Source organism: Acanthopagrus latus, chromosome 22 (genome assembly GCF_904848185.1).
Source record: "Acanthopagrus latus isolate v.2019 chromosome 22, fAcaLat1.1, whole genome shotgun sequence".
NCBI classification, from domain to species: Eukaryota; Metazoa; Chordata; class Actinopteri; order Spariformes; family Sparidae; genus Acanthopagrus; species Acanthopagrus latus.
Window position 1 is genome coordinate 22,576,977 of NC_051060.1, and position 10,991 is coordinate 22,587,967.

At 42.9% G+C, this 10,991-nt stretch overlaps 2 protein-coding genes across 2 annotated transcripts; both read left to right on the forward strand.

Annotated features, from left to right (window-relative positions):
• Positions 1-5,146: 5,146 nt before the first annotated feature.
• On the forward strand, positions 5,147-6,736 carry LOC119012464 (DNA-directed RNA polymerase II subunit RPB1-like). The gene is made up of 5 exons (XM_037086323.1): positions 5,147-5,248; positions 5,324-5,379; positions 5,455-5,871; positions 6,001-6,599; positions 6,674-6,736. The coding sequence occupies exons 1-5, from the start codon at positions 5,223-5,225 to the stop codon at positions 6,680-6,682; spliced, it is 1,107 nt and encodes a 368-aa protein (XP_036942218.1). The 5' UTR covers positions 5,147-5,222; the 3' UTR covers positions 6,683-6,736.
• A 2,437-nt stretch (positions 6,737-9,173) lies between these two features.
• LOC119012465 (atrophin-1-like) lies at positions 9,174-10,712 on the forward strand. The gene is made up of 5 exons (XM_037086324.1): positions 9,174-9,277; positions 9,360-9,415; positions 9,491-9,796; positions 9,945-10,573; positions 10,653-10,712. Exons 1-5 carry the CDS (start codon positions 9,252-9,254, stop codon positions 10,662-10,664), a joined length of 1,029 nt encoding a protein of 342 aa, XP_036942219.1. The 5' UTR covers positions 9,174-9,251; the 3' UTR covers positions 10,665-10,712.
• Positions 10,713-10,991: the final 279 nt, after the last annotated feature.

Genomic DNA, 10,991 nt, shown 5'->3' on the forward strand with positions numbered 1-10,991 from the left:
TTGATAATTCAGGGAGGGCAAGGATTTCTCTTTTCATAATAAGAAAGCGTTCCATATAAAAGAAAGCGGAGGCCTTCAGGCCTTGTCAACCATCTTCATTAGAAGCCCCACTTTAGTCTTAATGCATTTCTAGTCATTAGCCAGGGCACAATATGTCACAAACCTCTTGAAAAGCATATGTACACATTGTTCAAATAATTGCCCTGTGAAGGACAAACAACCAGCATGGAAAAAGGCATCATTATTCAGGTGCAATCACTGACAGGGACTTTCAGGCCTTTTCCGTCTTCTTTGCCATTGTTGTAGAAGGCCATCTGATGTCAGAGTGCCTCAATGAAAAAAAAAAAAGTGAGAATTAAAGACGGAGTGATTTGCCAAACCGCAGCATGAGAGCGTTTGTGTGGACTTAAACACTCTTTAATCAGAGCTGCTGCTGCTGCTGCTGCCAGGATCAACACTTGAGGATACATCACTATAAGCATCACATTCCCTGATCTAATGATATTGTTTCATCTCTGGAGTGTTAATGTAAACTTACCCAAAACACTGTATCCGTCAGTATTGGGACAATCTGACACCCTTTAATAGCAGCAGCCTTCTGGTTGTCAGTCAAACTGTTGTAGATATGAAATTTGTCACGTTTGCTCAGGTTTTTTTAATTGATATGCATAGTTAATGAGCTGCTTTCTGTCAGACAGCAGCAAAATGGCAGCTTGCTCAACAAAAGAAAAAAAGAAAAAAAAAATCATGCATGGATGACTGCCATATTGCCTTGTGTGTCATCATTACTCTGACTTGAAGTCAAGGTTAGAACCACCCGTCGAGGTTAAATACTGGTGACCCCCACCCCCAACCAGTCAGGAGAACAGATCCAGCCCGTAGGACCGGCTGGTGAAATGTCTTCAGGACTACACAGCAAGTCCGGCTGCCTTGACGTGACATGACCAATTACCCTCACAGATATACTGCTCTCTGTTTTCTCTTCATGTAGGATGCTCGGGAATTTCCGCGGCCATATGGGCAAACTGTTATTCCCTCGAGCATCGAGCGAAAGGCAATGCACGGAAACAAACACACACTGGGTCTGAACAAAGCAGTTCAACATTTTGTGGAAAAATGCACTTCCTGGCTTTCTCACTCAAGAGTTACATAAGAAGACTGATACCAGTTTGATGTCTTTATGATGAATATGGTGCGACAACAAGCAGCTGGTTAGCTTAGCTTAGCATGAGGACTGGAAAGAGGGGGAAAGAGTTAGCCTGGTTCTGTGTAGAGGTAACAAAATCTACATACCAGCATTTCAGAAGCTCAATAATTAACACTCCATATTTGATTTGTTCACACACAGGTCTTTTCTTGTCGTCTCCAGGAAGTCACTGCTCCTGGACGTGAAACAGCCGTTCACATAACCCCCACTTCAACAACAACCTGTTGGTTTTTTTGTCACGCCTCCATTTTTGTACTGAGGAAAAAACAAGGAAAGTGTTTTAATATTGTGGTTTCTCGGTGCCGGCATTGTTGACAAAGACCAAATAGAGATAGTGGGCAGCCATCCGGGTCTGCAAAGTGAAGCCAACATGTCCTCAAACCTACATTCTTTCTAATGGCCAGCAGGGGGCGACACCACTGGTTGCAAAAATAAGTCAGATTGTATTCAAGCTTATGAGGAAAAGACCCTAAATCTCACTTGATTTACAACAGGCTGCTAATGATTTTATTTTCTCAATCCTGAATTTCAAGTGTTCTCCAATACAGCATCATGTTCATTTTGTAAATTATGGTCCGATTTGAAGTAAAATAGGTGATAAAGCAGAATATTCTGCCCAACCCTCACATCCAAATATGGTCATTCCCGGCTCCAAAATACAAAACAAAATGGCACTCCACAAACCAAAGGGTGGCATCTTGGTGGGTTTTACACCTGGGTACTGTTCAGCAGATAACAGAGCCTGGCTAGTACTTTCTCCCTGTTTACAGTCTTTGTGCTAAGCTAACTCATTATCTAAAAAATTGGCAAGAAATTTCCAAAAGCCTCTATCTATTCCTGTCATTGGACACCTTGTGTTGATAAAAACTATACTTTCCTTTTTTTAGACAACCCTGTCTGACTGATTCATGAGTGTGACTTCAAGAGGAGGATGATTAAAGCTAAAAATATTTTTATTTGGAGCTGCCATTTTGAAATATCACATTTTATGATTTCTTTTGTCAACGTAGAATTACTTTAGCATCGATTGCACAGTAAAGTTTAATTGATTGATTGTGTCCACTAAGCCCATAAGAGTCTTAAGGAAACGAGTCCCAGAGCTGTCTTAATTTATACTGAACAATCAGAATTTTTTGGATGCTGGGTGTTAAATTGATACCCTTATAAATAACTAAATAACAGCGAGAGAGCCGGGGTGACTCTGCAGATGTAAAGTTTCATGCCCACGCTGCGTCTGCCAAAACGGGGAAAAGCAAGGGTAGAAAAAGGACACGATTTTGGCAGCCCTTCATCAAAAGCATAAAGCAGTGGCCACAAGGGGAGAAGTAAACAGATTAGAAAAGCTATTGACATTTCCTCATAGCAAGGAAGGGGTGTCAAATGGCAGCGAGGATGATAAGGTGTACAGGCATGCTGCGGCCCCCCCCCCCTCATGTTTTATGTATCTGTGATCACAACTGATCGTGAGAGAAATTAATCAATAACGATGCCGCCAGGATGTGTGGATGACACATGCCACTGCCCACCCCACCCCCACCACCTTGTGCCACCCCCCCATTGCCTGCCCGCCCTCCTCCTTCGACACCCCTTGCCACACTCCTCCATTCTCCACCCTCCTCCATTCTCCTCACCCCATCCATTTTGATTGGGGGGCCTGTTGTTCGCCCACGTCTAGGTGAGGGATTTTTACATCCCCAGCGTGCTTGGAGGAACTCCATATGGCCGGGATCAAAGGTGTTGCTGGGTGCATGGTTCTGCTTGGTTGCCAGCCACCGCCGTTAATTAGAAAACAAGATCAGAGGCGGTATTAAAATCCAATTAAGCCCGTATGAACAGATTGCCAAGTGATGTTCACTAATGCATTACTGAGCACCATGCAAATTTTAGTGGCAGCATTTGGCTTTATGTTATGTGTTTGTGTCATTAAGAGTGTGTGTGTGTGTGTGTGTGTGTGTGTGTACTCGGGAGTGTATTTGAGTGTGTCTGTGCACGTGTCACTTGCTGGCTATCCAAGGCTCTGTGACATTGCCTGATTTTTTTTTTTTCTCCCCTTTTCCTTGATACACGGCTCTAATCTCATATAAACAATCAGCTAAAGCTCTGCAGAGCAACAACACCTATCCAACACAATAAGATTGGATGATATTGCTTCTTACAATTAAAGCATAATTGAGAATGCTGAATTATTGATCCATCATAATTGAGTTCTCTTCATTTGATTTGTATGAGAAACTAATATGATGCACAGAAAATCCAGCAGATTTGGACGAGTATTTGCCTTGCGAGTATTTTGGGGTTTGATACAAAGATCTATAGCCGTTCCATTCGGTCTCCACTGGCCACTCAAAGACATAAACGACAAGAGGGACAGGAGTTTTTCCATTTAAATCATTTTAAAATTTGAGATAGCTGTCAGCAGATATAATTAAAGCATGTTAAGGAATTGGATGAGGCACATTAAAATGCGTACATAGAATCATCCTGCACAATAAGTGCCAATTTAGTCCGCGAGTTTCATTCGCCACAGCAGACAGACAGGGCATCTGTACCAAAGACTGACAAGTGGATGCAGCTGGTGGCCTATGGCCCGAAGCATCCACATTATCACAGACGAGGGCTGTTAATGTTGGGCTGAATGGAGCCCCTTTTGAGATACAAAATAGCATTCTGATTAGAAAGCCAGGAAATACACATCTGAAGTGCCGGAAATTGTCACAATGCAGAGCCACGGCACATTTGGCACAGTCTCAAGCTGAGTATAGAGGCGTAAGATCTTAATGAAGGGATGTGCCACTATCAAACGCATTTAGATTTCTCGTATAGTCGTGCAGTTTATCAGTTGCTTCAGGTCATGGGTTGGGTCAAAATGTTCTTAATATGAAGAAGTGACAAAAGAATGGTTCTATGGACCTTTTAGGAAGATTATGATGCACACACACACGTTTTTTCTTCCTAATGACTTAACAGTGAATGTAGCATTTTTTGCAAATCTGAGCTTGAAGTCTGTGTTATGATTATTTGTGAGTGTTTGAGTTTGTACATTGACAGAATAAATTATATTGTTTATATTAGAGAGACACAAGCAGACATTTACATACAACGATGGCAACGAAAGACAGAAATAGCTGTTGACAGTGTTGCATTTTTCAGTAGGATTCATTGAGTCATCTTACCTGGAACCTTACTGAAAACAAATATAGTTTATAGTATTTTCTGTGACTTGCCTTCATTGTAGACAAGTAAACTCTGGGCTGATGGTAAGAAGGTTTTAGTCAAAGTATTGTTGTATTGTATAGTCATCGTATTGTTTCCTTTCTGCTTACTTGTCACCAAATACCGGAAACATGAGATGTAAAACAACTTCAACACACTGAAGTCCAAATATCAACATCCAGACTCTGGACTAACCATTGTACATAATCTGCTTCCCGTTTACACCAACAAGCATATCGGACATTATTGTTGTTTTCAAATCGAAAACTACCCATGTACATGTAGAATTGGCCTGACAAAGAAAAAAAAAAAAAAAGAAGAAAAGGAAAATATGCACTAAAAGCTGTCCCAAAACAATCTGGCCTAATATCTGCATTACAGTTTGGGCAGGGTACACTACTTAACAAAGGGAACGTTGTTCCTGATTGTTCAGATGGACAGAAAACTTTTAGTTTGGATCCTTCTTCACGGAAAAGAGAAACAAAAATCACCAGAGTAACAGGATGTACAGATGAATAAACATCTGCTGAAAATAAAGTTCTGTGCTATAGATACAGACCTGTGATGTAATGGACCTACTGTTGTGATGTGCATGATCAATATTTGCAAACAATGGGACAATTGCAGCAGTGACAGACTCACTGTTGAGTTTTCAGAGAGGGGGATCCACCTGCATCAGGTTTAATTTGCTAGCACCTGTGCATCGTTAGCTCGTTAGCTTCTGATTGGTCAGGGCGGGTCACCGGCAACATATATAATCCTCTCACACAGTTATAGAGGTACTAGAGCTGCGCTTTTCAACATGATGGCTGTTTGGGTGAATGCTGGGTAAGCAAAAGCTTTTCTGTGATAGTTTGACTGATTTCTGTTAAGTAGTTAAACTTTTTTGTTTTTCTTTAACAGGGCTTTGCTCCTTGTTATGCTGACTGGAGTGACTTACGGCTACCCTGCAAAGCGAGGTGAAGTATCACTGCTGTGAACATTTAAAAGTTGTTTAAAATATGTTCAACTTACCTTGATGTCTGTCTCGAAAGGTTTTGATCCCAGCTCCTCCTCCAGCGGTGGTTATGGGGCATACCCTGCTTCTGCCGGTTCTACCTCAGGTGTGCTGTACGCTCCTGCAGCTTCTGGCTCTGGGGCTGCATCTAAAGGTGCCACATATCCAGCTAGCTATCCATCTGGAGGACCTAGTTACCCTCAGCCCAGTGTCGAGAGACAACCAAGTGCATCTTCCTACAGCTCTAACTCTTACGCTGCTGCACCTGTAGCTTCAGAATATGCTAGCGGCTCATCTGCAGCTAGTTACCCTCAGCCAAGTGTCCGGAGACAACCAGCTTCATCCTCCTACAGCTCCAACGCTTATGCTGCTGTGCCTGTAGCTTCAGGATATGCTGGCCCCTCATTTGTAGGCTCAACAGGCCCAAGCTACGCTCAACCCACCTTTTCCCAAGGTAACAAGCGCTAATATGACTTGCTAAAACCCTGCACTTCCCAAATTTATGGGTGGTGCAATGGCTACTCTGTAACTTTTGGTGCAAGAACCTTGCTATTGTGCTCTAATCTCTGACTTCTGATTCAAGATGTCAACTGGGCCATGGCTCCACCCAGTCCTCTATCTGGCGACGGCGCTTCCTCAAGACCTAGTGCTAGCGGGTTTTCTGGCCCTAGCAACGTGAGTCCACCTCGCCCTCCAAGCCCTCCACAGTTCCAGGGAGGTGAGTTGAACAAATATTCACAGATCTCCGAGTATGGCGACTCAGAATCTGAGACGGAAGAACAAGGCTTCCTACCAGCACCACCACTGCCTCATGGTGCCCCAGCTTTGAGCGGAGAAGACTCATCCGGCGACGTCCAGCCATCAGGCCCAGACACCCGCTTGGCTCAGTCTTTTTATCCTCATCCCTATCCTTATGACTACCTGTTCCTGACTGGCCAGTATCCTCCAGGCACGATCACTCACTCCAGCAGCAGCTTTGAACAGGGGGCAGACGGCTATCAAGACACTCACTACATAAGGTACTACTATCCTGCCAGCACTGGTATTGAGCAGGTCAAGATGTCTCCACCTGCTTTTGAGGTCCAGCAGCCCAGCCAACCTGTGAAGAAAAGTGTTGGACGCACTAGCTACAATCCGAGTGGTGCAGCGACTGGATACAACCGGCGCTATGGCACTTCTAAGGTACGTCTCTTGGCAATCACAATGTTGAGGCTTGAGACTGATGTGATTTTTAACTTTATTCTTGTCTTTTTCAGGGTAACTAGGGAAGCCATGCAGACTTGATCTCTAGAAAAACAATAAAATCTTAACCACATGTGTGCCCTGACTTTGCATTGTGTTTGTACAAGGAAGAGATCAGTGTATATGGTATTCCTGTTTTTTTTTTTTGTTTTTTTTTTTCCCCCCCCATGTGACTGCAAGTTGGGACAATAACATGGTTTCAGACTTTTGGTACATTTTGGGGTGTCTAGCAGCACTTTGGTCCAAAGTTACTTGCAATAATTAATGGCTGCCATGCAAGGTGCTGATTAGCAGTTTTGGGTTCAATATCTTGCCTGTGGGCACTTCGACATTCAGACCATGTCAAACCAGTGACACAAGATGCTGGCTCTACCCTTGAGCCACAGCTGCCCCTAAAATGTGTGTTGCCATCGGCTCCTGAAACATGGCAGACAAACACTGGGTTGAAGTCTTATCAATGTTTTCACCAGAAACAGCTCACACTTAAACACCTTTTCAGCCTCCATGTTTCTTGACATTAACTCGGAACAACTTCCCAACATTGAGAATGACACCAACCACAGTATAAAACCTGTTTACACTGACAAGTGTGTGTGTGAAAGATCCTGGAAAATGTGTTTAGGTTTTGACATGGACAGATTATTTTGAAAAGATGCCAAAATGCTCATCTGGAGATTTTTAAAATGCTGTTTCCAAAACTTCCCATGTGCATGTAGAACCAGTAAATAGTTATGGGACATGATTGTAAAGTTGAGCATGCTAAAAAAAACTTCACATCTAGCAACAAACCCCATTTGGAAAAATGTGGGTTTTTTTTTTTTTTTAACCTATGACCAGATATCAATTTGAACTTTGACAGTCACTTCTCAAATGTCAGTTAAGTCTAAAGTCTAAATTTTTAAATGTTATCTAAATCAAAATGATCTAAATGTTAAATATACATTTTGAATTTCAATATAAATGTCACAGGTGAAACTACACATTTAGCTAATATGCAAATTCACACTTCCTGTCACTGGAAGTGCCAAAATAAAAGCTACTGAGTGCTGTGGTGGCTGCAGTAGCTGTCGCTAGTCCTTTTCACAGAGTTGCCACATTATCAACGCAGCAGCGGTGGTTCACCAATTCTCCACCGCTGTTTGTTAACACAGCCAAGCAGTGCCGGCGTAAAGACGAACCACTGTGTTTCACACAGAAAGCCGGTGCTGCGGTCTCTAAAGAGTTGTGACGGTACACGTCATGACGTCTGTGTGTTTCCCCAGGTGTTGTCCTGTTAATCGAAACATGAACCTGCTGACAGTTGATAATTTTCTGGATGCTGTTATAATGTGTTGGGATTGAGATCCTGACCCATCAAACATCAAGCTGCTCGTCTCTGTGTGAAGAAACAACAGCGGAGAATTGTCGAACCGCTGCTGCGGTGATAATTCGGCCTCGGTCAAAAGATCTGCTGTCGCTGTCATTGCAGACACACTGCTGAACTTCTGTACTGCTGCAAAAACGGCCCAACTAATGTTTCCAGCTAAGTTGCTGGACATGGTGGCAGGCAACATGAGAGCACTGGGAGGAGACAGTGCAGTTAAATCTTCGTTCAGATATTTTTATTGTGAAGCAAACAGTGTATCAAAAATACAACCATCTTTGATTTATGCAATGCTTTGTTGTTTTGTACAGTGCAGTTAAATCACTCCGTCTGATTAGCCTGAGGAAGACCATGGATAGCACTTGTTTGCTTCCATGAGCTTTTATTTTGGTGCTTCCTGTGACAGGCAGTGTATATTTGCATATTAGTTAAATACTTAACTTCACCCCTGACATTTAGATTGAACATTTAGATTGAACTTTTAGCATTTATATTTGAATTTAACATTTGTATTTATATTTAACATTTAGATTTAGATTTAGATTTAATATTTAGATTTAGATTTAACATTTAGATTTAACAATGACATTATATACAAGAGAAGTAAATACCACAAAGTTCACAAATATTGCTGTAAATCTGGTCAAAAGTTTTTTAATGGGGTTTGGTGATAAATGTGGCAAAAAGTTGTTGTTTTATTTTAGCATCCTCAACTTCACAGTTGACGCCCTATAAAGAGTTACTTGAAAAAAATGCACTAAAAGCTGTCCCAATATCTGCATTACAGTATGGGCAAGGCACACTACTTGACAAAAGGTCAATTCCTAATTCAGTCAGTTCCTAATTGTTCAGAAAGACAAATAACTCTGTGTTTGGATCCTCCTTCATGGAAAAAAGAAACAAATCGCCAGAATAACAGGATATACTGACAAATAAAATATCATTATTCTGCTGAAAATAAAGTTCTGTGCTATAGATACAGACCTGTGATGTAATGGACCTACTGTTGTGATGTGCATGATCAATATTTGCAAACAATGAAACAACTGCAGTAACAGAGACAGACTCAGACTCAGGTTTCAGAGAGGGGGATCCACCTGCATCAGGTTTAATTTGCCAGCACCTGTGCATCGTTAGCTCGTTAGCTTCTGATTGGTCAGGGCGGGTCACCTGCATCATATATAATCCTCTCACACAGTTGTAGAGGTACTAGAGCTGCTCTTTTCAACATGATGGCTGTTTGGGTGAACTCAGGGTAAGACACAGTTTGTCTGTGATAGTTTTGACTGCTTTCTACCAAGTAGTTAAACACTTATTTTTGTTTTGTCTTTTAACAGGGCTTTGCTCCTTGTTATGCTGACTGGTGTGACTTACGGCTACCCTGCAAAGCAAGGTGAACTATCACTGCTGTATACATTTAAAGTTTAAGACATGTTCATTAACTTAATCTTAATGTCTGTCTTTGAAGGTTTTGATCCCAGCTCCTCCTCCAGCGGTGGTTATGGGGCGTACCCTGCTTCTGCCGGTTCTACCTCAGGTGTGCTGTACGCTCCTGCAGCTTCTGGCTCTGGGGCTGCATCTAAAGGTGCCACATATCCAGCTAGCTATCCATCTGGAGGACCTAGTTACCCTCAGCCCAGTGTCGAGAGACAACCAAGTGCATCTTCCTACAGCTCTAATTCTTACGCTGCTGCACCTGTAGCTTCAGGATATGCTGGCCCCTCGTTTGTAGGCTCAACAGGCCCAAGCTATGCTCAACCCACCTTTTCCCAAGGTAACTAGTGCTAATGTGACTTACTAAAACTTGCTTGAGCTATTTGGCATCTCAATGTCTGCAATTTTTATGGCAACTGCTATGGCTGACTTCTGGTGTGAGAACCTTGCTATTGTGATCTAATCTCCAACTTCTGCCTGATTTCAAGATGTCAACTGGGCCATGGCTCCACCCAGTCCTCTATCTGGCGACGGTGCTTCCTCAAGACCTAGTGCTAGTGGGTTTTCTGGCCCTAGCAACGTGAGTCCACCTCGCCCTCCAAGCCCTCCACAGTTCCAGGGAGGTGAGTTGAACAAATATTCACAGATCTCTGAGTATGGTGACTCAGAATCTGAGACGGAAGAACAAGGCTTCCTACCAGCACCACCACTGCCTCATGGTGCCCCAGCTTTGAGCGGAGAAGACTCATCCGGCGACGTCCAGCCATCAGGCCCGGATACCCGCTTGGCTCAGTCTTTTTATCCTCATCCCTATCCTTATGACTACCTGTTCCTGACTGGCCAGTATCCTCCAGGCACGATCACTCACTCCAGCAGCAGTTTTGAACAGGGGGCAGACGGCTATCAAGACACTCACTACATAAGGTACTACTATCCTGCCAGCACTGGTATTGAGCAGGTCAAGATGTCTCCACCTGCTTTTGAGGTCCCTCAGAGCGTCCAGCAGCCCAGCCAACCTGTGAAGAAAAGCGTTGGACACACTAGCTACAATCCGAGTGGTGCAGCAACTGGATACAGCCGGCGCTATGGAGCAGCAGGCGGCTACGGTGCTCGTAAGGTATGTCTCTTGGAATCACAATGTTGAGGCTTGAGACTGATGTGATTTGTTTTTAACTTGACTCTTTCCTGTCTTTCAGGGTAACCAGTAATTGAAGCCATGCAGACTTGATCTCCATTTAAAAACCAATTAAAAAAAAAAATCTTAAGCTCATGTTTGCCTTGGCTTTGTGTTTTGTGCAAAGATTTGCTTTAGTAACTAGTCCTAAAACCTGAACTGTTAAACATTTACACTCAGTTTCCTTGTCTGAAAGACTGGAGTTTTGGTTAAATGCTTTGTCTTTACCACAGGCTGAGACAACATGTGCTCATCTGGGGGGGGGAAACAGCACTTGGCAGTCAACTTTTTACAGGCAGACTTCAGTTGCAAAGTATTTAAACATGACAATGTTTAGAAAATATCAGTGACCACTTTTGTA

What these genes read in the sequence shown, in the direction of transcription:
- LOC119012464 (XM_037086323.1), top strand. Translation starts at nt 5,223, where the DNA reads ATGATGGCTGTTTGGGTGAATGCTGG. An exon ending in GCTGTTTGGGTGAATGCTGG is followed by an intron (nt 5,249 to 5,323) that starts GTAAGCAAAAGC and finishes TTTCTTTAACAG; the next exon opens with GGCTTTGCTCCTTGTTATGC. An exon ending in TCAACCCACCTTTTCCCAAG is followed by an intron (nt 5,872 to 6,000) that starts GTAACAAGCGCT and finishes TTCTGATTCAAG; the next exon opens with ATGTCAACTGGGCCATGGCT.
- LOC119012465 (XM_037086324.1), top strand. Translation starts at nt 9,252, where the DNA reads ATGATGGCTGTTTGGGTGAACTCAGG. An exon ending in GCTGTTTGGGTGAACTCAGG is followed by an intron (nt 9,278 to 9,359) that starts GTAAGACACAGT and finishes GTCTTTTAACAG; the next exon opens with GGCTTTGCTCCTTGTTATGC. An exon ending in CGGCTACCCTGCAAAGCAAG is followed by an intron (nt 9,416 to 9,490) that starts GTGAACTATCAC and finishes CTGTCTTTGAAG; the next exon opens with GTTTTGATCCCAGCTCCTCC.